The sequence below is a fragment of the Pongo abelii genome, chromosome 1 (assembly GCF_028885655.2).
Source record: "Pongo abelii isolate AG06213 chromosome 1, NHGRI_mPonAbe1-v2.0_pri, whole genome shotgun sequence".
NCBI lineage: Eukaryota > Metazoa > Chordata > Mammalia > Primates > Hominidae > Pongo > Pongo abelii.
The window spans coordinates 176,391,894-176,418,234 of record NC_071985.2 but is presented as its reverse complement, the minus strand read 5'-3'; the positions used below and the strand labels follow the sequence as shown (position 1 = coordinate 176,418,234).

The 26,341-nt window shown below is 37.3% G+C and overlaps 1 protein-coding gene across 2 annotated transcripts in view; it reads right to left on the bottom strand.

Annotated features, from left to right (window-relative positions):
• FYB2 (FYN binding protein 2) overlaps positions 1–26,341 on the bottom strand; it is a 109,670-nt gene that overhangs the window by 14,952 nt on the left and 68,377 nt on the right. For both annotated transcript variants that reach the window (XM_054534158.2, XM_063712203.1), the window contains 9 exons: positions 24,259–24,290; positions 22,201–22,297; positions 19,408–19,567; positions 10,478–10,616; positions 10,352–10,392; positions 8,477–8,540; positions 7,012–7,110; positions 4,940–4,968; positions 3,399–3,459 (listed from right to left, as the gene is read on the bottom strand). In XM_054534158.2, coding sequence (XP_054390133.1) covers positions 3,399–3,459; positions 4,940–4,968; positions 7,012–7,110; positions 8,477–8,540; positions 10,352–10,392; positions 10,478–10,616; positions 19,408–19,567; positions 22,201–22,297; positions 24,259–24,290 — 722 coding nt within the window. The remainder of the gene's footprint in view (positions 1–3,398; positions 3,460–4,939; positions 4,969–7,011; positions 7,111–8,476; positions 8,541–10,351; positions 10,393–10,477; positions 10,617–19,407; positions 19,568–22,200; positions 22,298–24,258; positions 24,291–26,341) is intronic.

Here is a 26,341-nt window from a genome sequence, read left to right as displayed (position 1 = left end):
GTTTCCATATAGTTGTGCAGTTTTGAATGGGTTTCTTAATCCTGAGTTCTAATTTGATTGCACTGTGGTCTGAGAGGCAGTTTGTTATGATTTCTGTTCTTTCACATTTGCTGAGGAGTGCTTTACTTCCAATTATGTGGTCAATTTTAGAATAAGTGCATTGTGGTGCTGAGAATAATGTATATTCTGTTGATTTGGGGTGGAGAGTTCTGTAGATGTCTATTAGGTCAGCTTGGTGCAGAGCTGAGTTCAAGTCCTGGATATCTTTGTTAACTTTCTGTCTTGTTGATGTGTTTAATATTTAAAGTGGGGTGTTAAAGTCTCCCATTATTATTGTGTGGGAGTCTAAGTCTCTTTGTAGGTCTCTAAGGACTTGCTTTATGAACCTGGGTGCTCCTGTATTGGGTGCATATATATTTAGGAGAGCTAACTCTTCTTGTTGAATTGATCCCTTTACCATAATGTAATGGCCTTGTCTCTTTTGATCTTTGTTGGTTTAAAGTCTGTTTTATCTGAGGCTAGGATTGCAACCCCTGCTTTTTTTTTGCTTTCTGTTTGCTTGGTAGATCTTCCTCCATCCCTTTATTTTGAGCCTATGTGTGTCTTTGCACATGAGATGGGTCTCCTGAATACAGCACACTGATGGGTCTTGACTCTTTATCCAATTTGCCAGTCTGTGTCTTTTAAAAAGCAAAGACTTGGAAACAACCCAAATGTCCATCAATGATAGACTGGATTAAGAAAACGTGGCACATATACACCATGGAATACTATGCAGCCATAAAAAGGATGAGTTCATGTCCTTTGCAGGGACATGGAATGAAGCTGGAAACCATCATTCTCAGCAAACTATCACAAGGACAGGAAACCAAACACCGCATGTTCTCACTCATAGGTAGGAATTGAACAATGAGAACACTTGGACACAGGGTGGGGAGCATCACACACTGGGGCTTGTCGGGGGGTGAGGGGCTGGGGGAGGGATAGCATTAGGAGAAATACTTAATGTAAATGATGAGTTGATGGGTGCAGCAAACCAATATGGCACATGTATACATATGTAACAAACCTGCACATTGTGCACTTGTACCCTAGAACTTAAAGTATAGTAAAAAATAAATAAAATAAAATGACCAATAAACATATTTTAAAATGTTCAACATCACTAATCACCAGGGAAATGCAAATCAAAACCACAATGAGGTATCATTTCATCCCTGTTAGGATGGCAATCATCAAAAAGACAAAAAAAAAATCACATGCTAGCAAGGATGTGGAGAATAGGAAACTCTCTTCATTCTTAGTGGGAATATAAATAGTACAGCACCTATGAATAACAGTATGGAGGTTCCTAAAAAACTACAAATAGAACTATCATATGATTCAGCAGTTCCATTGCTGGGTATTAATCCAAAGGAAATGAAATCATTATATCAAAGAGACATCTATGCTCCCATGTTTATAGCAGCACTATATGCAATAGCCAACATATGGAATCAACTTAGGTATCCAACATCAAATGAATGGTAAAGAAAATGTGATAAACATACACACAGCAGAGCACTATTCAGCCATAAAAAAGAATGAAATCATGTCATTCACAGCAACATGGATAGAAGTGGATGACATTATGTTAAGTGAAATAAGCCAGGAATAGAAAGTTAAGCACCACATGTTCTCACTCATATATGAAAGCTAAAAAAGGTTGCTCTCATAGAAATAAAGAGTAGAACGGAGGATGTTAAAGGCTAGGAAAGTAGGGAATAGGGAGAGATTAGTTTAGGATAAAATATACAGTGAGGTATGAGGAATATGTTCTAGTGTTCTATACCACTGATATGGTCAGGCTTTGTGTCTCCACCTAAACCTCACCTTGAATTGTAATCCCCATGTGTCCAGGGAGGGAGGTGACTGGATTGTGCGGGCAGTTTCCCACATGGTGGTCTCATGATAGTGAATGAGTTCTCATGAGTTCTGATGGCTTTATAAGGGGTTCTTCCCCCTTCATTTTCTCTTCTCTCTCTTGCCTGCCACCATGTAATATGTGCCTCTTCCCCTTCTGCCATGATTGTAAGTTTCCTGAGGCCTCACCAGCCACTCAGAACTGCGAGTCAATTAAGCTTCTTTCCTTTATTAATTACCTAGTCTCAGGTATTTCTTTATAGCAGTGTAAAAATGGACTAATACAACTACCATAGGATGACTATAGTTAACAATAACATATTATATAGTTTTAAATAGTTAGAAGGGAGATATTGAATATTCTCAACACAAAGAGATGATAAATGTTTGATGATGAATATGCTAATTACCCTGATCTTATCACTATATATTTTATGTGTCAAAACATCACTATCTACCTGGAAAATATGTACAATTATTATATGTCAACTTAAAAATAACATCAAATAACAAAGAAATAATAACATACAAACCTAGGGAAAAACTAGTATTTTTTTTCCTTTGGAGGATGGCATAGTTCATAGTTTAAGATATAGAGAAGACAAATAAAGGCTTAAAAGTATCCATTGGATTTAACAAAGGAGTTATTAGTGACCTTACCAAAAATAAGTTCAATTGTATAATAGGAAACCTAACTGCAGTGAGCAAGGAAAGATGAATCAAACATGAACAGAGGAGACTTTTATTTTTAACCAATTGGTTAAGAGGGAAAGTATAAATAACAAGTGACTGGAGAGGGAGCATCAAAGTTAAGGATGGCTTTTTTTTTTTTTTTAAATAGAGCCTGGCTCCATTGTCCAGGCTGGAGTCTAGTGGTGTGATCCTGGCTCACTACAACCTCTGCCTCAAAGGCTCAAGCCATCCTCCCACCTCAGCCTCCTGAATAGCTGGGACTACAGGCACATGCCACCATGCCTGGCTAGTTTAGTAGAGATGGGATTTTGCCACGTTTCCCAGGCTGGCCTTGAACTCCTAGACTCAGGCAATCCACCTACCTCTGCCTCTCAAAGTGCTGGGATTACAGGCATGAGCCATTGCATTCAGCCATCTTTTTTGATAAATTATAGTTATTTAGTCCTTGAATACAGAGGTTCTGTCGCATAGTGCTTGCTATCCTCCATGTTGTCGTGTACATTGGAGATAATTTTAAAAATGTGGCATTTTTAAATGCCTTGACTTGAAATGAGTTTCAAGTCTAAATTCAAAAATAAAAAACAGAAACAGACTCAAAACCTCCAATGCCTTTTGTAGTCACCTACCACTTTTGGATCATATATGTTATTCAGTGTTTCCCCTCTTAGTGAGAAGACTATCTCAAGTTGACTTTTCATTCAATCTCCAAGGATCTGAAAAGATGGTTCTGTGATCATAATTAAGAAAGCATCAGGAAATGGGTCAAATATCAGCAGGGATGACCAATAAGGTAAATTACTTACTTCGACTCTTTTTCACTCAGGTCTACATCATCATAGATAATAACTTCCTGAGACTTAAGTTCTAGGGTCAAGACAGAATCAAAATAGTCCATTATTAAGCATGGTTTATATAAGCACTGACTTTCCAAATTATACCCAATTACCTAATTATCCAGGTGCATCTTCAGGTCTGTTTTAGCAAAATCTGATCATAGAATACAGATAGGCTAGAAGAATCAAAGAATAAAAATATTCTCTATTTGGGAAGAAATTCAACTGAAAGCTTAAAAAAAAAAGTGTGATGTCCCAGTATCTCAAAACATATATATTTATATTAATTTGCTTTTACATAGAGTTCCAGAAAAATATGAGTTGCTCAAAGAATCATTTTTAGACTAAGTTCCCATCTTTCTGGAATTGAACAAATATGCTATATACTGCTAGAATAGTGAGAGGTCTTTTCTTAACTCCTAGGGGGGAGAAACAGCTTAATAGAACAGTAATGTTGATTTTTCTTCCATGGTTTTTATTTCAAGTCATTGGCAATTGCTCCTATACAATAATCTTGCATAATGTTGAATCTGACCTTAGTGCATAATAATAATTAGGCATTTTCATTTTAGGATATTCACATTCCTTGGCACTCTACATAGAATTACATGATTTTCATTTGATTCACCACTGAACAAGTTTGAGACCTTCTAGTATAATTATTCATAATTATTCACTCCCTTATTTTATTAAATACCTTCAAATGTGGGTGGGGATACAATGCATGTCTATTCTAGGTCAGCTTTTTTCTTTTAAACACAGACCAACGATATGTTGAGATGTCGGATTTTATCAGGTGCATATAATTGTCATTTGTCTTTTAGTTCAGCAAACTCATATTTATGAAATATAATATACTTTTGAATTGTCAAGTTCGAGTGACAGCCAGGTAGCCACATAGCTAGAACCCCTAAACAAAAATTAACAAACAACAGAACACATGACCCTCTTTTATTGACAAATTCGATGTACTGAATGTGTATTGACAGCCTACTATGTGTCAAGCACCGTGCTAATTTATGCACTATTATTTTAATGGAAAAGCAAACAACACTCCAATGATCCATTCTCAGTTCAGTTAGTTTGCTGGTGGCAATGTGATCATATTCAGTTAGTGTCTTAATTAGGATGAAGGATATCAAGTCCTTCAAAAGGCAGTATGGCAGAATGCAAAATGCATGACTTTCATAGTCAGAGAGCCTGGAATACAAATCCTGGATCACTTAAATATGGTCCTACAGCTTCTCTGAAAAGGGTTGATAATATTTATTTTTCTGGGATTTTAAGAGGAACACATCTGCCCCAGGGCATGGTATATAGTAGGTACTTGAGAAACACTACTCATCTTCTCCAAAGTAAAAAAAATACTTCCATGTGAAACATCTTTGATTTTGGTAGAGCAATTTTTCATCAAATGTGTGAATGCAGGAAGGGTTACCATTTCTCTTTCCCTGCCTCTGAATATACAAAAGCTGAGTACTTTTGGTCTGCAATAACCAAATGGCACTTACCTAAATCAGGCAGCAAAATGGAAAATGCACTGTTGATTGACAAAAGACACAAAAGAGTTAAGGAAAAAAACCATGTTTGGAAAGATGAGCTGACGGATCTCCAATAACATATTGATGATGCTGGATTGCCCTTCTCGCCCTGGTATTCTCTGACTCCAAGAAAAATGGTTTCTCTGGTATTAACAGATGTCACAAGATGTGCACAAGGTGTTATGGGAACACAAAGGAAACATAGGTAATCCAGGTTTGGGAAGAGAAGTTCAGGGGAGGCATTCAAGAAGGGATAATATTTGATCGAATTTTAAGGGAAAACTAGAACTTTGAGAATAAAAGAAGGCTGGAGGAGGGCAGGTACATTCCAGACCATGGGAATGTCATGTTCAAAGCATGGAGGCATGAGACACCATGGCAGTCTGAGATCTATAGCTATGTGGATGGGATGGTAGTGAGAGTTAATTTTAGTGAGAGACAGAACTAGAGAAGTAGAATGGGGACAGCCATGAAGTATTTACTTGCCAGGGTAAGGAACTGGATATTTGTTCTAAACGTAGTATGTAGCCAATGAATAGTTTTGAGAGAAAGGTAATCAGATTTGCATATTGAAAACATTAGCATTCTCATCTGGATCAAATATTATGGGACTGCCGGTTATCATGCCAATAATTTTCTCTCAGAAAACATCTAATCTGCTAAGGCCAGGGTCTGCCTTTGTGCACAGGGTCTCGTTGACCACACTCCCTCTTCTTCCATATCAGGACTACAATTTATAAACCTCATGTTTTGTAGGGTCTCTTGGTAGATCTAGATCCAACTGACAGTTGAACTTAAAGCCTCAAAACTCTGAAGCTTTATAATCAAAAAGAACTTCAGGGTAGAACAACATAATTCCATCTCACTATAGGTAATTACCTTGGACAAATTATTTTAGCATCTTCTGCCCTCACAAAATACATCTCTATGTCTGTATATCTACACAGATGTTCCCAGCCTTACAATGGTTTGATTCCCAATTTTTCTGCTTTACAATGGTGTGAAAGCAATATGCATTCAGTAGAAACCTACTTCAAGTATCCTTAAGACCATTCTTTTTCCACTTTCAGTACAGTATTCAATAAATTACATGAGATAGTCAACACTTTTTATAGACAGGCTTTGTGTTAGATGCTTTTGCCCAACTGTAGGCTGAAGTAAATATTCCAAGCATGTTTAAGATGGGCTAGGCTAAGCGATGATATTTGGTAGATGTATTAAATGCACTTTTAACTTAACATATTTTAGAGTTGCAATGAGTTTATTGGGACACAACCCCATCATAAATTGAGGTGCACCTGAATATCTACATCTATATCTATCTATTGCCTGCAAAGTGTCTCCAGAGTCCCCCTTCCATTATATGCAGGAGAAAACTGGAATGCTGTGGGTGTACAAAGCAAGTGATATGCCCATGGTTGTACATGGAATAAATGGCAGAACTGGTACTAGAATCTAGAATCCAGGTCCCCTCACATCTCTTTCTAGTGCTAGTGAATTTGGAACCTCTCCCAAAACTGGCAGTTAGCCTAGGTTTTCTCAGATGGTCTTTTCCAGGTCTAAGACCTTGCAATACATGAACTGTTCAGCTGAGCAGCTCATCTCCCCCTTCCATATATTGCTGCTCTCAAGGGAGATAAATTAAATATGGAACAGCAGACAAATAAAAACTACTGGGGCTTGTATGGCCCAAAAAGCATAAAAGGACATGGTAAGTAATGCTTAGTGGTAACAACAGGAATAGGATGTTAAGGCTGATGAGGAAAGTTTCCTTTCTGGACTTTGCTTAAGATTTTCCCTCTACCCTCATTTTCAACCGTTTCTCTGCCATTTTTTCAAAGGAGCATGCCACTTTCTCATTAATTAGTCTCTGTGCATGTAGTTCAATCAAAAATTCACAAGAAAGGGGCAGATGATGGCCAGAGCCTTGGTTTTAGCTTCTGATATCCGCTTCACTATTTCCGAGACTGGATGGAGAACATCAACCTGTGTATCTACCAGGTTAATCCCCTCATGGAAAGGGATTTAAAGGGACTTTTTACCTTAAGTCTTCTTTTGACTTGGTTTTCTTTATTTTAAATCTATCCTTTTCTTTCTTGAAGAATTGCTGCAGTCTTTTGAGTGCTTCTTTTCCATCTAAACTAAGAGGAATCACAGGATATAAGTAACATGGCATTTAAGAGAGTACTAGAGATAGAAGGCTGTTGTATTATAAAATCAAATGCCACATGTTCTCACTTGTAAGTGGGAGCTAAACAATAGGTATAGATGGACATAAAGATGGAAATAACGGACACTGGGGACTCCAAAAAGCGGGAGGGTGGGAGGAAGAATGAGGGTTGGAAAGTTCCCTATTGGGTAAATGTTCACTATTTGGGTAATGGGTAGACTAGAAGCCCATACCTCATCATTAGGCAATATACCTATGTATCAAACCTGCACATGTACCCCTGAGTCTATAAAAAAAAAAAAGAACCAGAGGCTTTGTTTTCATGTCCAAAACACATCCCACTCAAGAAAGAGCAAGAAGATGCTTTATTGAATTCTATGCTTTTCTTTGTTTAGATGTGATATGAAGTAGCACACACCAGTCAACTATGAAGTGAGTAATTATATTTCAAGACAAACTACTGCAAGTAGTCTCTATTTTGCAGATTTTATGAAGCAGTCTTCCCTTTAGAGGAAAAGATAACTCAGGGAAATGCACTTTACAAACTGTACTAGAAATATGTTATAGAAAATCCTGGCTCTTGAAATTCTTATCATTGATTTTTAATTTACTGAATAATATAGCAATGATGGTACATTGATTACCCAGCTGATGATTACAATTCTGTCAAATGTCCTTTTGGGGCCTTTAGGGGATAGAGCAAGGGAATGATATACCCACATCATGCCAACCAGCATGCCCAGTTCAGGGTCTCCTTTTTCCCCTTGAACCCTTAAGCTCCTTGCTTTTGACCATTGCTGTTTTCTTTTCCACAACATGTCCTTAATAACTAAACTTGTAGAATAATACCCATCTGAACAAATTTTATTCTTGATAACACTGAATCATACTACATGTTATATTAAGCCCAAATCCCAGAGATAGCCTTACTAACTTACAGAGACACAGGTAAGTCATAACCATTAATTTGTTCCTGGAAAAACAGCTAAAAAATTGAAGCAAGTTTTATTAATATTTACATCTCTTTTATTACTTATTTTCTAACCCAATATCAAAATCATTTACTCTGGGAAATGGGTATTTCTCAAAAGCAAGAACAATGTGATTTAATATGTATAGTATATGATTGTACACAATTACAAGTATCCTATTGATCACAATTGTAATATTACAATAGGTTATCATAACTCTCAGTGTGAATCTTTCCTGAAAGATGATGATGGGAGTTGGGGGTGGTGGTGGGGCGGAGGTGAGGTGGGTCCTCACTTAAACTGTGGCTTTACTAGACTAACAGGAAGTATCATTAGCCTACAAAGCCAAGAAGGAGAGAAACTCACTCTATCTTTGGGTAGTTGTTCATTGTTTTGTAGACATCTTCATACATTTCTTTTCTATTTTCTTCTGAAATTAAAAAAAAAACCCTACTTATATTCATTATAATAGCAATAGTTCAGATTCATATTTAACAAAAAGTATTAGATACTTACTAGATGCTAGGTACTTTGATCTTTCTTTTGTTAAATAGTTTTTACTGAAACTCACCCACATGTTTTTAAAAGCATATGGTAAAAATACTTAAACCTCTATAAAAGTATGTATAAATGAAAATTAAGACTCATTTCCACCTGATTCCAAATTTGAACTGATTTCGTCAAAGAAAGTTGGTTCTTCAATAGATTCCTTCCTTCCACCCTCCCTCCTTCCTGTATTTAATACCTAACAACCAGAATTTACTAAGCATCAGGCATTGCGCTGAATGCTGGGGCAACCATGGAAAATGAGATATATCTTGAATAATCTCTCCCTTCACAGCATGGCTTTCGCCTAGCCCAACACATAAGCTTAACATACACAGATACGCTTTAATTCAATCCTGAAACAGAGTCTAATGGAAAGAACTTTGAATATAAGGGTCAGGATTTTTAGGTTCAAAACTCAACTTTAACACACAATGATCTTAGAGGAGTCACTTCTCTATGTTTCAATTTTCTTTTTAAAATGAGTGTACTGGGTTTAATGATATTTAAGGTTGTTTTTCCCTCTAAACTTCTGAGATTCTAAGAAGATCAATCAGAGTAACATTTGTTTCTCTCCACTCCATTGCTTTTTCTTTTTCTAAAATTTATTTTAAAATCGACAAATAATAATTATATATACTTACGATGTATAACATGTTTTGATAATTGTATATATAGTGGAATGACTAAGTCAAGCCAGTTAACATATTCATTACCTCACATACTTTTTTGTGGTGAGAATTTTAAAATCTACTCTCAGCAATTTTCAAGTATATAATACTTTGTTATTAACTATAATCACTATGTTGTACTATAAACCTCCTGAAGGTACTTCTCCTAATTGAAATTTTGTATCCTTTGACCAATACCTCCCCATTACTTTTTCATTCATGAATTCCTTCATTCAACATATTTTTTTGAATATCTAACATGTACTTGGCATTATGCTAGGGGCTGGAGAAAATGGTATGTATAAAGAAGGTAATAATCTAGGAGGGGAGACATTAATTAAAAAGTCACATAAGTATAAAATTACAACTGTGACAAGTACTATGAAAAAGAAGTCCATGGTACTATGAGATTGTACACCAAGGAGAATATTCCTTGTGGAAATAATGATTGAGCTAAGATTAGAAGGTTAAGAGTTAGTGAAACAAAGGGACCCAGGGGAGGAAAGAGCATTCCGGAAAGGGAGGGAAAAGCATATGAAAATATCCTGCTGTGGGAGCTTGGCAAATTATAGAAGCTAAAAGAAGGTCAGCATAACTGGGTCTCAAAGATGACGATTGAGTATAGTGTGAGATGAGGCTCCAGAGGTCTGTAGGGGTAGGTTAGTCAAGGACTCTAGATCATGTCAGAAGCCAATCTTAAAAGTACTGAAAAGCCAAGAAAGTGTTTTAAGTAAAAACAGTCCTATAATCAGACTTACATTGTGAAAAGATCAGGAAGGAAGTAAATTCACTTTTACCATAAAAATGCTCTTACCAGCATCTTCACGTTCCCGATTCTAAATGCATTTATTAGCACATACCTTGGTATTGCTGTTAGCACATACCTCGGTATTGCTTCTCTTAGCTTCCCACAAATTGGTATTATTAAAATATGAATAATTAAAAGACATCTTATCACTAATCAGCTATAGAAGGAATTCTGCAATTCCTACTGGCAGCTTCAGAAATGTCTTCCTATACTTACCACTATTTGAGGCAAATGAGCTAGAGTAGTTCAGCTTCGGTCTACGGGAGAAAATAACAAAGACCATTTTTGTACCTTTAAAGTCTCATCATATTCATCTTGCTGAAAGACTGGAATGTTACTTACACCTCTTTCCTGGAGTACTCGACATCATCATATATCTCCTCCGAGATGGAACTTGTCTTAGAGACCCCTAGGTCTGGAGTTTCTTTAGCCGACTCCAAAACTTCCAGATACCCACCTGAAAGGAAACTAGAAAACCCCCCTGAAAAACATCTCATCAGCTGCCATCATAAAGTCATTCACACACATCACTGGCAATGGAGGCAAGCATAAGAAAAGGCAGATTAAATGGGCTAAAATTGGATTACAATCTTGGTATGTATGATCCTTGGGCAAGCCACCTCACTTTGTAGAGCCTCAGTTATGATTCTCTGAAGTTGAGGATAATGATGCTAACACTGAATCATGTGGTTCTGGCAAGGATTAAATACATACTTATGAAGGGTGCTGGTTACCTGGTAAACTAGTAACTCCCTTCTTTGATGGTTCTTCCTTTAATCCCTGACCTCAAACTTTGAAGTCTACCAGGGTACATCCCTGGGGCTTATCTCTCTACATCTAGATGATCTTATCCAGTCATGGCATTTCTTAAAGCAAAATTTCTCAGACAAGTTGATTGAGCACATATCAATATATATTATTCATTAATTCATTCTGGAGTTAGCCAGAAGATAGTGTGCCAGGTTAACAAATGTATAGGGATTGTTTGCACAAGTAGATGCTGGCTTACTTCACAGAGTTGTAAACTTGTCATAACCATAAAACTGCCACCTCTTTATCTGTTGGCATAGGTTAATATTTAGGGTATGGGTAATTCATAGCCATATTCAGATATGAACTATTAATCAGAAATAGAAAGTAATATACTTGAGAAATAAACAACAAGCACATTAACTGGTATCTATTAATTAAATGAACCAAGCAATAAGATTTTATCCTCTGACAAGAAGTCAGTGAGTGTGTAGGCCCCAAACCCTCTCAATGAATGTCAGCTCTCAGAGGCATAAGGTCCTGCTTTTTCTCAAGGAGTTATCGGTAAATTTCTCCAATACAGAATAAAGATGCTGAACACACAGTTGCTTCTTAGTCTGCAGCATTTATTTCCTTCCTCAATCCTTCCTTTTGGCTGAAGCAAATGCAAAAGTTTATGGCTTCATTTTAAAAACACTGACGACTCTCAAATTTACATCTCCAATTTAGACATCTCTCATGAATTCCAGATACTTTATCAGCCTTCACACCATTTCCTTTTGGTTGTCTAAACATATTACATTCCAAACCAAACTCATAATTTCTCTCTGCAAGTTTGCTCTTCCTGAAGTTTATTCAATCTCATAAAAGGGGCAATTCCATCCTTTATGTTGCTCAGGCCCAAAACCTTGGAGATATCCTTGATTCATTTCTCTCTGATTTCTCACTTCCAATCCAAAGCCATCTGTCCACTATAGTTTCAAATTATATTCCGATTTCAAACACATCTCAGCAATTCTACCATAGAATCCTCCTCCAAGCTACCACCATTTCTCACCTAAATTATTGCAATAACCTCCTAACCGGTCTCCCCGATTTATCTCAGATTCTATTTTCAAGACAGAAGCCAGATGATTTTTTAAAATGCAAATCAGGTCATGCCTTTCTTGTACTTTCAAAAGCTTTCAGTGGTTTTAAAAATCTCATTTATGGTAAATGCTAAAGTTCTTGCAATGATCTACAGAAGTCCCTTGTTATTTCTGTGACCCCATCTCCTACTATACTCTTCCTCAGTTACTGTGTTCTAGCCACACTGGCCTCCTTTCAGCTCCTCCAACACATCTGGCCAACTTCCGCCTCAGGGATTTGCACTTTTTTTTCTCTTCCTAGGTCATTCATATCCTAGATACACATATGGCTCTCTTCAACTACTTAAGGTCTTTGAAGTCATCTATAAGCACTTTAAAATGGCAACCTTTATCACCTCCACCTGCTTCCTTAATTCTCTTAGCTTGCTTTATTTTTTCATAATATTTACTATTAATACCATTCAATATAGATCTTTTATTATTTATTGTCCATCTCCTCTGATCCGAAAGTAACCTCTGTGAGAAAAGGAATTTTTGCCTGTTTACTGCTCTACACCCCCATTTCCTCAAACGGTGCTGGGCACATAAAAAGCACTTAATATATTTGAATTTCGAATGATTTGAATGCATGTGTCTTCTCACTAGTGAATTTAGTGTATTACATTTATAGTGTTTACTGATATTTTAAAATTTATATCTACTATCTTAGTACATATTTTTATTTGTTCCATTTTTTTCTTATCTTCATCTGACTAAAGTTTCTTCTCTTTCTGCCATTCTGTTTTCTTTTCTATTTGTTTTCTTTCATTTGTTATCTTTTAATAGTTACCCACAAGACTGACCACTGTCCTGACTTCTAATACTAGCAGTACTTATTTTTGAATGTTTTAATAATGGAATAATTTAGTATGCACTCTATGGTGTCACCTACTTTCCTTTAATATTATGTTTGTGAGATTCATCGATATTGTTGCAAATAGTTTTTTTGCTCATTCCGATGACTTTATTCTATTGTGTGAATAGGTTACCATTTATCCATTCTGCTTTTTATGGGCATTTGGCCAGTTTCCAATTTGGGGCTATTACAAAAAGTTTTGCTATAAACATTTTGTATGTGTGTTTTGGTGCATTAAACTGTGCACTTATATTGGGATATATACATAATTGGGATATATACATAAGTACTGAATTGCTAGGTCATATGATATGCGTATGTTTCACCTTAGTACTGCCAAATAGTTTTCCAAAATGGTTGTCCCAGCTTACAATCTCCACAGAGAATGAGAGTTTTAGTTGCTCCATATCTTTACTAACACTTGATATTTTTAGTCTTTTTTATTGTAGCCAATTTGGTAGCAGAATTGAATTTTCATAGCGTATTTGCCTTTTGGATAGTCTCTTTGGGGAAGGGCCTGTTCAATATTTTTCTAATTTCACTATATTTCTTTTATAAAAAATTGATTTCTAGTTTATATTTTCTGAATACCAAGCATTCATAGATGTATATTCCAAATATGAGTCATTTATCAAATATGTATATATTTGAAATATAAACGGTATATGTAAATAATGGAAATATCTTCTCCTACCCAGTGACTTACCTTCTCACTCTTTTTTAACTTTTATTTTTTTTTATTTTACTTTAAGTTCTGGGATACATGTGCAGAATGTGCAGGTTTGTTGTGCTATGGTGGTTTGCTGCACTAGTCAACTCGTCATCTGGGTTTTAAGCCCCGCATGCACTAAGTATTTGTCCTAATGCTCTCTGTCCCCTTGCCTCCCACCCCTGACAGGCCCCAGTATGTGATGTTCCCTTCCCTGTGTACATGCGTTCCTCATTGTTCAACTCCCACTTATGAGTGAGAATGTGTGTTGTTTGGTTTTCTGTTCCTATATTAGTTTGCTGAGAATGATGGCTTCCAGCTTCATCCATGTCCTTGCAAAGGACATGAACTCATTCTTTTTTATGGCTGCATAGTATTCCATGGTATATATGTGCCACATTTCCTTTATCCAGTCTATCACTGACGGGTTGTTTCCAAGTCTTTGCTATTGTAAATAGTGCTGCAATAAACATATGTGTGCATGTATCTTTATAGTAGAATTATTTATAATCCTTTGGGTATATACCCAGTAATGAGATTGCTGGGTCAAATGGTATTTCTGGTTCTAGATCCTTGAGGAATCACCACTGTCTTCCACAATGGTTGAACTAATTTGCACTCTGACCAACAGTGTAAAAGCAGTCCTATTTCTCCAAAGCCTCACCAGCATCTGTTGTTTCCTGACTTTTTGATAACTATCATTCTAACTGGCATGAGATGCTATCTCATTGTGGTTTTGATTTGGATTTCTCTAATGACCAATGATGATGAGATTTTTTTCATATGTTTGTTGGCTACATAAATGTCTTCTTTTGAGAAGTGTCTGTTCATATCCTTTGCCCACTTTTTGATGGGGTTGTTTTATTCTTGTAAATTTGTTTAAGTTCCTTGTAGATTCTGGATATTAGACCTTTGTCAGATGGATAGATTCCAAAAATTCTCTCTCATTCTGAAGGTTGCCTGTTCACTCTGATGATAGTTGCTTTTGCTGTGCAGAAGCTCTTTAGTTTAATTAGATCCCATTGGTCAATTTTGGCTGTTGTTGCAATTGCTTTTGGTGTTTTAGTCATGAAGTCTTTGCCCATGCCTAAGTCCTGAATGGTATTGCCTAGGTTTTCTTCTTGGGTTTTTATGGTTTTAAGTTTTACATTTAAGTCTTTAATCCCTCTTGAGTTAATTTTTATGTAAGGTGTAAGGAAGGGGTCCATTTTCTGTTTTCTGCATATGGCTAGCCAGTTTTCCCAGCACCATTTATTAAACAGGAAATCCTTTCCTCATTGCTTGTTTTTGTCAGGTTTGTCAAAGATCAGATGGTTGTACATGTGTGATGTTACCTTCTCACTCTTTTAACGGTATATTTTAATGAATGTATCCTAGCTCTTCTAATTCTTTGAAGGCTAAAGCAAATTAATACCATTACTCTCTTCCCAAACAATTACCAACCTTAGGACACTTTAATCACATTCTCAATATAAGCACTATGAATGTTCAATATTTTATAATATTTTAATCCTTCCTCAATTTGACATTATTTTGTTGAATTAATGCTTTTGCTTAACTTTTTTTCTTGCATCCACAACTTTCTATCTTTGATTATTTTCCTTCTGCCTGAAGTACATGCTTTAGAATTTCCTTCAGTGCATTTTATCTGGACAATAAAATGTCCCAGTTTTTATTTGTTTAACAACATCTTTTTTTTCTTTCATTTGTGAAAGACATTTTTATGAGACATAAAATTTCAGGTAGACATTTAATCTCTTTCAGCAAAATCGTATTCTTGTTACACACTCTTGAGAACTCAGCAGTCAGAACTCAGTTGTGTTTTTTTTTTCTTTTTGTAGGTGATTGGTTTTTCCCCTTTGTCTGTTTTTAAGGTCTTTTAAGATATTTTCTTATTCTTTAATATTCTTCATTTTGCATGGCTAGGCATAGATTTGAGAACTTTAGGGTTCCTGGCTCTGCAAATTTATCTCTCTCAACAATTTTGGAAAATTCTCAGATAGTATTTGTTTTATCTACTATTTCCTCTTCCTCATTTTTCCAGTATCCTCTTATGGAATTCTGATTTTTCTGATTTTATTGCAATTTTAAGACTTTTCACTTTATCTTCCATGACTTTCATCCTCTCTTTTACTCTTTTTTAAAATCATTTTCCCCTATAGAATGAATTTGGGATAATTTCTTTGGATTTATCTTTTAGTTCACGAATTTTCTCTTCAACTATAGGTAATGTGATATAAAAAGTAATCATTGCATTTTATCAATTTATCAGTTATTTTTTCCTTTTCAAATATTTTTAAAATATGGCTATTCTCTATTCATATTATTCTGTATTTTAAAAATATATTAAACATCTTATGTGTTATACCTGATAATTCTAATGTCTGCAGTATCTCGTAGGTTGGTTCTGCTATCTGTTCCACTGGTTTTCCCTCACTGTGAGTTGTTTCCTTGTGTTTGGTTATTTTTGACTATCAATTGTTAATATTTAAATAATATTTTGAGGGAATTATTTGAAATCTGGGATAAAACTAAATAGGGATTTGGATCTCAGTAAAAATCATCACGGCAAAAGTTAGCTTTGGCATCCATCTCCCAGATTTCCTGGTTACTGCAGGTCTGTGGGTGCTTTTCTTTATAAATCAGTTCTGTGATACTTTATGAATGTTTTAAAAAATTTATTCTTCACTTTGTTTTAGTCAAGAGAGTCATTCATATTGTCTAGTCCACCATATTTTTAGACACTGAAGTTTGATTTATCTTTTCATTCTACAAAATTAAATTGGGTTTCTCCTGTGTGCTCGATACTGTACCAGGTTACAGAGATACAGAAAAAAATACCAAATGGTCTGTGATTTCAAGGTGCCCACAGTGTGCCATGGGAGATAACACATAAATCATGAATTGTAATGTAAGGCATGGTATAATTTTTCAAAATAAAAATAAATGGAAAAGACTAACATAGTGTTGGAAGTTCTGGCCAGGGCAATTAGTCAGGAGAAGGAAATAAAGGTATTCAATTAGGAAAAGAGGAAGTCAAATTGTCCCTGTTTGCATTTGACATGATTGTATATCTAGAAAACCCCATTGTCTCAGCCCAAAATCTCCTTAAGCTGATAAGCAACTTCAGCAAAGTCTCAGGATACAAAATCAATGTACAAAAATCACAAGCATTCTTATACACCAATAACAAACAGAGAGCCAAATCATGAGTGAACCCATTCACAATTGCTTCAAAGAGAATAAAATACTTAGGAATCCAACTTACAAGGGACGTGAAGGACCTCTTTAAGGAGAACTACAAACCACTGCTCAATGAAATAAAAGAGGATACAAAGAAATGGAAGAACATTACATGCTCATGGGTAGGAAGAATCAATATCGTGAAAATGGCCATACTGCCCAAGGTAATTTATAGATTCAGTGCCATCCCCATCAAGCTACCAATGACTTTCTTCACAGAATTGGAAAAAACTACTTTAAAGTTCATATGGAACCAAAAAAGAGCCCACATCACCAAGTCAATCCTAAGCCAAAAGAACAAAGCTGGAGGCATCACGCTACCTGACTTCAAACTATACTACAAGGCTACGGTAACCAAAACAGCATGGTACTGGTACCAAAACAGAGATATAGATCAATGGAACAGAACAGAGCCCTCAGAAATAACACCACATATCTACAACTATCTGATCTTTGACAAACCTGAGAAAAACAAGCAATGGGGAAAGGATTCCCTATTTAATAAATGGTGCTGGGAAAACTGGCTAGCCTTATGCAGAAAGCTGAAACTGGATCCCTTCCTCACACCTTATACAAAAATTAATTCAAGGTGGATTAAAGACTTAAACGTTAGACCTAAAACCATAAAAACCCTAGAAGAAAACCTAGGCATTACCATTCAGGACATAGGCATGGGCAAGGACTTCATGTCTAAAACACCAAAAGCAATGGCAAAAAAAGCCAAAATTGAGAAATGGGATCTAATTAAACTCAAGAGCTTCTGCACAGCAAAAGAAACTACCATCAGAGTGAACAGGCAACCTACAAAATGGGAGAAAATTCTCGCAACCTACTCATCTGACAAAAGGTTAATATCCAGAATCTACAATGAACTCCAACAAATTTACAAGAAAAAAACAAACCCATCAAAAAGTGGGCAAAGGATATGAACAGACACTTCTCAAAAGAAGACATTTATGCAGCCAACAGACACATGAAAAAATGCTCATCATCACTGGCCATCAGAGAAATGCAAATCAAAACCACAACGAGATACCATCTCACACCAGTTAGAATGGCAATCATTAAAAAGTCAGGAAATAACAGGTACTGGAGAGGATGTGGAGAAATAGGAACACTTTTACACTGTTGATGGGACTGTAAACTAGTTCAACCATTGTGGAAGTCAGTGTGGCGATTCCTCAGGGATCTAGAACTAGAAATACCATTTGACCCAGCCATCCCATGACTGGGTATATACCCAAAGGACTATAAATCATGCTGCTGTAAAGACACATGCACACGTATGTTTATTGTGGCACTATTCACAATAGCAAAGACTTGGAACCAACCCAAATGTCCAACAATGATAGACTGGATTAAGAAAATGTGGCACATATACACCATGGAATACTATGCAGCCATAAAAAAGGATGAGTTCATGTCCTTTGTAGGGACATGGATGAAATTGGAAATCATCATTCTCAGCCAACTATCGCAAGGACAAAAAACCAAACACCGCATGTTCTCACTCATAGATGGGAATTGAACAATGAGAACACATGGACACAGGAAGGGGAACATCACACTCTGGGGACTGTTGTGGTGGGGGGGGAGGGGAGAGGGATAGCATTAGGAGATATACCTAATGCTAAATGATGAGTTAATGGGTGCAGCACACCAGCATGGCACATGTATACATATGTAACTAACCTGCACATTGTGCACATGTACCCTAAAACTTAAAGTATAATAACAATTACAAAAAAAAGACTGATAGTTACTTAACGTATGATCCAGAAACTTTATATGCATTGACAAATAGCCTTAGGAAATTAGTAGCAGTATCACCACTTGCACATGAAAGTAAGTACATTTCCCAAAATCACAGGGTTAGTATAGAAATGCTTTATTCCGGATCCTATTACTGTGGTCGTTCTGTTGTTATTGAAGTGTCAACTGAAAGGGTAGCAAAACCAGGAGTGGAAAAAGTGATACCAAGTCACTATGATATTGTTTGTGTCCCTGGATCCAACCATGACTAGACTTTCTGCTAGGTGAACCGCCTTTTCTTTTTGTGTTTAACATAGTATGGTTTGATTACTGTTGCTTGCAATCAAGGGTCCTGACTAACATGCAGGTAAAATGCAACCCGAATAAAGTCAACAAATGATACCACAGTGTATCACCAGTACATGTCAATGATGAGGTGAGCCTAGACAACATGAGCTAGTATATATATAAAAAAAAGAACAAACATTTGCTGAGTACCTATCATATGATATACTGTCAGATTTGGTCCTCATAAAAGCCCTGTGAGGTCCATATTATGATGATCTCTTTTTATAAATGAAGAAATTGAGTTGCAGGAATATGAAGTCACTTACCACACAGCTTACTAAGTATTAGAGCTTAGGTTTGAACTCAAGACTTCTGCTTTTCAATTCAGTGTTTTTTTCCACTACTGCACAGCTTTGTCACTAGGGCAAGTTGCTTGGCACATAATAGATGTTCAATAAATATTGGTAAAATAAATTAAAATTTTGGCCATGCTCAGCTATAAAACAAATTGTAATGATGAAGAGGATCAGAAAGAAATGCAACTTACAGTGGCCTTGGGAGTGCCTGGCCAGCTTTGGGCCCTCAGGGCAGGGATTTGTCTGGATGACGTCAATCATGGCCTCTTGCTTTCCAGCCAACATGTTCCTTCTACCTGTGTGGATGTTGGCCATCTGAATTTTTTCAGGTGTCCCTTCACAGGCATCTACCTAAACATATGCAAAAGGGAGAGTACTGTAGGGCTCTGACTTACCTAATCAGTTCTTTGCTTACTTGTACAGTTTTTCATTCATTCCTCATGGCTAACAATTATTTATCATTTATTTAACATTGAATAATATCTTACTAGACTCTAAGTTTCCTGAAGGTGCATACTATATCCTTCATTACCTCTGAATGTTCAGTGAATGCCTGGCACAGAGGCAGCTCACAGGAAGCAGTCAGATTATAGGGTGTACTGACTATAGGGCAGGCTTTTTATATTCCATATAACTTAATCATCATGATACCTCACGAGAAAAGTATCATCAGTTCTCTTGATAAAGAGTTTAGAGAGGTCGAGTAACTGGTCACTGGTTCCACAGTTAGTAATCTACCTAGGCAGGACTTGACCCCAGAACCTTGTTCTAAGGGGTGCTATGTATTCCTTTTCATTTCCTTCTTTTTGCCTACATTTTGTCTTCCCACCCACCATTCTTCTGTTCCTTCTCACTTCTTTCTTCACTCCCTTTCTCTAGCATTTGTCAAGCACTTACAGAAGGCAAGACAACATGCTAAGCTCTAGAAGTAGAGACAGTTTCTTAACACATTGGTCTTGGAGATAATGCATGCAAATGATTAATTAGGGTATAATGTGATGAGTGTTATTTACAGCAGTATTGCTCACTGTCATGGAAACAGAGAGGATGAGGAGGTTGGTTCTCTTGGCTGGGAGATGGGTTAGAGAAGACCTCGAAAAGCAGATTTTATTAAATTGTATTTTCCAAATGTCAGTAGGAGATTGATAGAGTGGATAAAGGAGTATCTGGCAGATAAATCAGCACCAAAAAAAGGCACAGGGGATTTGGGGAAGTGTTCGTGTCCTTATAAGGGTAGCAAGGAGGCTGCGGTAAGGTAAGAGTTGAAGGAAAAAGATAAGGGAAGACAGCCTGGTGATGAGGTTGAAAAGGTAAATGAGAATGGGGCTGAGTTATGAAGGGTCTTGCATGCAAAGCAAAGAGTTAGGGCTTTATTTCTTAACCATTAGGAGTTAGGCCGGGGAAAACCCTGATCACATTTACATTTCAAAATGTTCTGGATAGACTGACAGGAAGAGACCCTGGAGAGAGAGAAAATTAGAGTATTTTTGGCCATCTAAGTGTTTTATAATTGTCCAATGAGAGAAAGGTTATTGTCCTTCTGACTACAACAGAGTAGACATGAGGATTGACTAAGATAATACATTTGAAAGTACTTGGGAAAAGCTAATGTAATTAATAGATATAAGGAGTGGATTATCCTGAGTTTTGGGTGGGATCTTAGGGAAACTGCCAGAAGAATAAGAGAAGGGGCATTCTTTTAGGTCATAGTACCAAGAATTAAATGTATAAATGGGGAAAAGTGACAAGAAAGTAATGAAGCCAATATTTTACAGAAACATAGTGACCACCATCCTTCAATGTTGTCCCATAATGAAGGCAGCCCCTCATTCACCTAACATATTCTAAATAACATATAACAAATTTTGGAACCCAAACTCACTCCATAAAAGAAGGACGTGACCCTTTGTTAGTAGTTTGAGCCTATATCTGGCTTACGCTACGTAGCCAGCATTGAAAAAGAGCAGAGCTTGCGATTTTTCATGGCTAATATCCTTAGTCATGTATCTATCCTGCCCTCTCATATGCTCCTGATCAAACCATTCCTGATCTCTAACTTGACAGTCATTGATGGCTTGGCTTTCACACCCAGTGCTTCTCCCCTGGCTCCGGACCTTGTCTTTCTTAATTAGCAACTTACTCCATCCTTTGAATTATGCTGTTTTCTGATGCTCTCTGAACACCCAACGTGGTCCAGCCCAGCCTCTGGACCTACACGCCAGTTCAGGCTCATACAGCCAACATGCTGTTTGACTTACCCTACCTCTGCAGATGGCACTGGGACAACTGCATATTAAAAGATAGACACATCTCAAACATGTATCTAATGTGAGCACTGGCAATAGCCCTGATGGTGTCTATTGTTTAAGCCTCCTGCCACCCAACTGCTTTGAAGCAGATGGGGTCAGTTGGATATGGATATACACACATTCATCATATTTAATATTAATGAAAGCAACAAGAATACATTTCATTTTTATGGTAGCTTATGGCTTACGAAACACTTTCTTGCACATTATTTTATCACCACAAACAAGGCAGAATTGGCATGGGAATGGGGATGGTAATTGGGTAGGAATCATTTATTTTCATTTTATAGATGAGGTAACCAAGCTCAGAGAAAAGTCACTCTTCTAAGCAGGGCCTTGGCGCACAATGTTTAGGGAAAATCTCACTCCAGGGTAGTGCAAGGGCAGGGATGGCACCTGAGAGTGGGTACTGCCTTATAGTTTGCACCCTGGGTTTCTTGTTGGACTTAATCTAGTCCCAGCCCTGCTTCTAAGGCCAGCTTCATGGCTAAAAAGTGGAAAATTAGGGGCTGGAGCTTAGTGTCATTGTTACATTTATTTCCTTGATACAATGTCAAATGCCCATTGCCTTTTCTAACTCTGTCTCTCTGAAGAGCTCTCTCAGGCCACATAAAGTCACCCCCATGAATTGATCTGTTATATGTCTAAACTGCAGGAACCGTAGAACATCGGTACCTTGAAAACATGGTTTGAATGTGGTTCCTTTTCTGTGTTTTTAGGTTCCAATTCACATGGCTCTTTTTCCTTCATTTTTTTATCTTCATGTTTAGCACTGAAATGTGAAGAGATACCAGGAAAAAAATGAAGCTTAGAGTATTTAAATGATACTGTACTGTCCAATCCTAAATGAAATGAATGGGAAAAATAGATTTGAACAAATATGAATCATTTATCTTAGATGAAGGGACTAGGATCAGATCAATTATATACACAGGTTCCTTGAGTTTCTGCCTGTTGCAATTAATGCCACAGTGTCAATTCCTGCTTAAAATCTTCTAACTCCGTATTGCCTGTAGGATAAAACTTAAGTTTCATCGTGATCTGGCTCCTACCTTCCTTTCCAAACTCATCTCCTGCTGCTTTTTACCTCCACTTTGGCTTGAGTCTAGACTCTCGTAATTCCTCAAACCCACCACCCTATTTGAGCAACTCTCCATTTTTATTATTTTTCTTTAGACATGCCTTCCACATCTTATACTGCTGGTAAACACAATGCCCTTCATGATATAGCTAAATCATCTTACCTCTGAGAATGCTTCCCTGATTCTCCCAAGCAGTCATACCTTCTCTACTCTTCTAACACTTTGTTCTTCCATATTGTCTTACAATACGTCTATCTATGGATCTATCTCCAGTACCTCCACTTTGCCTTGTCAACCACTAAAAATCAAGGCAGAACTATCTTATTCACATGGGTAACTCCAGCATTAATGCTGTGTAATCCATGGTAGGAATAGCTGGTTTTCGCGCCTCACTTCTGTGTTGTTAAACTTCCATAGCAGTGATAATATTTTATTGTGATTTCCTATTTATTTGGTCATTTTACCCTCCAAGTAGCCCCTCACTCCCAACTACTCTGGCTTCCCCTCCCATCTTGGATCAAGGGTAGAAAATATATTCTATTCAGTTTTGTACCTCAGAATCTAGCAGTGTCTGAAGAGTAAATCTCAATAAATGTTGAACTAAATAATTAATCATTTGACCTGTGCCTTACCATGTGACCAGCACTGTGTTAGTGCTACAAGGTGTTTATGAGAGTCACAAATTTAGGGACAGGCAGGAAGTCAGGGAGAGAGAGGAAGGTAGCCCATCCAGCTAAAGCAGGTTTTCTCCATGATTCAGCACACGTTTTTAGACTCAACCGGGAAATTTTGATATTTGCTTCTCCAGAGCTCATCAACCATGCTTTTAAAAAATATATTAGAATAACTCCAGGGAGAAGGGCTAGAAACAGACTCAAAAGAGGCAGGTAAGAGCACTACTATGTGCCAGGGCATTCCTTTGGACCCAACAAGTGTGAGAGGTACCAGGAACACCAAAAACATTAAAACATTGGCCCTACATACAAGGAGCCCCCAGACAAGAAGGGGAGTAGGGAGGGGAGGATGAATTCGCATGTTAGCAAACTACATACAGTGGCATTTGTGCAAACATACTGTGCAAACAGACCTTACAGTGGTACCACAGGCAAGGGATTGGTCACTTCTCTCTGAGGGAGTGGAATGAAGGAAGGGTTCACACATGAGGCGTGCTTGATGGATTAGTAGAAGCTTGCCAGACTGTTAAACTGGGGTGAATCAATGACTTCAAAGAGCAAAGGCAAAGAGACTTCAAACAGCATAGTGCATTTCAGAAATTGTCAGTTCTTTGGAATTCATGTTATTATTATTTTCCTGTTTGAGTGTGTGACTCTCCCACTAATTCAGGAGATCCTGAAAGCAATAGCAAGGTCTCCATCACTGCCACAGCCCCACTGGTGAGCACATATCTGGCACATGTTGGGTACTCAGTAAATGTTTGCTGAGTGCAGCATGGGCTAGAACAAGATGAGAGGGGGAGGCAAGGCAGGATCATGGATCACTTCCTCTGTACTAGGTACCTTGCAAGGTGCCGGGGAAACTGAACCAGGCTAGCTCAGTTTGGAAACATAGCTGGCCCATAGAGGAAAACTAGTTCAGTCATCAGAAAGTCAGTGGTTGGACAGGTGCTTTTCTTTTTGAAGATAAAACTCACCTAGGTTCTGGATAGGGAAAATTCTTCCAAGGCTGAAAGTAAAGAGGAAAATGGTTATTTTCATAGATCAACCTGAATCAGGCTCTGTTGTTTGGTTACAGATCATTAGAGACTACACCAAAAGGTGAGGGGGATGAAGCCTCAGTAGAGAGCAAAGGCAGACACTGACCACAGAAAGTTCCAGGAACTGTGCAGTGGGGCTGAAGATCAATCAGAAATGAAAACAAGCATTTCTGAAGTTACAGGGCATGCCCAAAGGAATGTATGATGTGACTCAGAAAAATTGTTGTATGCACACCTTTCCCGAAATGCATCAGAAACGTAAATAACTTCTAAATCCTATGAGAAAATATGAATTTGTGGGATTTAAGCAATATTTTACTGGGCAAATTGGTATTCACAAGTGCACAAGTAATGCTGGAATTTCTCCCTTACTCGCTGATCATGTGCCCTGTGATCACTGCTCAAATCTTGCAGGATCTATATTTGGCTCCATTAAAATTACGTCCCAATGATCACAATGTAGCCCCTTATTTATTCAGTGATTATAGATCTGGTGCCATTCATTATTTGGAATCTGTCTAAGAACGCTGAAAAGAATAGAAAATATCTAAGCATCTAAAATGCCATCACAAAATCCAGGTATCATAGCTCATTATACTCTCCTTTGAGGGCAGCCCTACAAACCATTATTCAGAGACTATTGGTTCTTATTTTACACATAATTCTAGCAAATTAGATGCAGCACTGGTAGAATGACAAGTCCGACAGACCTTGTTTTATATCTTTGTTACATGATTTACAGGTTACTAAACCTCTCTGGGCCTTAATGTCATCTGTAATATGGGAGCAGTGATATCCGCTCACAGGGTAACTATGAGGGTTAAGCGCTACTGTCTATGAACAAGTGCTATCACACCAGAGGGACTTGGTACATGTTTGACCACACGAAAAACTCATTGCTAGACATAAAGATTATGACAGTAGAAAAAAAGGGAAAAAAATACAAAAAACTGACTTGTGGTTGTTTGTTGTGAAGGGAACTAGTTCTTCTGCAAAGGCTCAAGAGCATCTCAAAAGAAGAGCATAAATTAGTTGACTCAGTCCCTTATAGTCAAGAATATTCCAAGTCATTAAGAAAGGAAGAGATCAGATTCCACTCACTGAGCTTAAAAATACAGAGATAAACACAAAACATGTATGAGAGTTAAAAGATTTAAAAATTAAAAATAATTGTATGTTTTACTTAAAACAAAATTGGGATAAAATGGGATAAAATTCATTTACTTGGCAAGTTCATTTGTGTAGAACAGTTTATTAGTTGTTGATGTTGCCAGGTACATGAAGCATTTTAACAGGCTATTTCTACTCCCATTAATAGAAATAATAATCATTCATATTTTTCTAGTGACAAAGTGTATCCACAAATGAATAATCCTTACCAGCAAGCATATGAAAACTAAAACAGAGAGATGAAGGATCTAGACTAAATGTACCCAGTAAGAAAAGAGTAGAACCTTAACTGATCCCATTAAAACACTAGGTAAGGGCCTTCTATGAGCTTACACAGTGCTTACATACTGTGTTTGCCTTACTTCTCCCAGATATTCAGTGAAACAAGTATTGGTCCCTTTATTTATTGAGCATCTACTACTGCAGATACAGTCACCACAAGACATATGCTTCCTGTCCTCATGGAAAATACTCTTTCTTTCTTTCTGTGTTTTTTTTTTTTTTTTTTTTTTTTGATACAGGGTCTCAGTCTGTCTACCGCCCAGGCTAAAGTGTAGTGGTACAATATCGGCTCACTGCAACCTCCACCTCCTGGGCTCAAACAGTGCTCCTGCCTCAGCCTCCCAAGTAGCTGGGACTACAGGCATATACCACCACTCCTGGCTAATTTTTGTGTTTTTTTTGGTAGGGACAGTGTTTCACCATGTTGCCCAGGCTGGTCTTGAACTCCTGGGCTCAAGTGATCTGTCTGCCTTGGCCTCCCAAAGTGCTAGGCTTATAGGCATGAGCCACTATGCCTGGCCAAGAATACACCATTTTATAGAGGACACATCTGAGTCTCAGAGAGGTG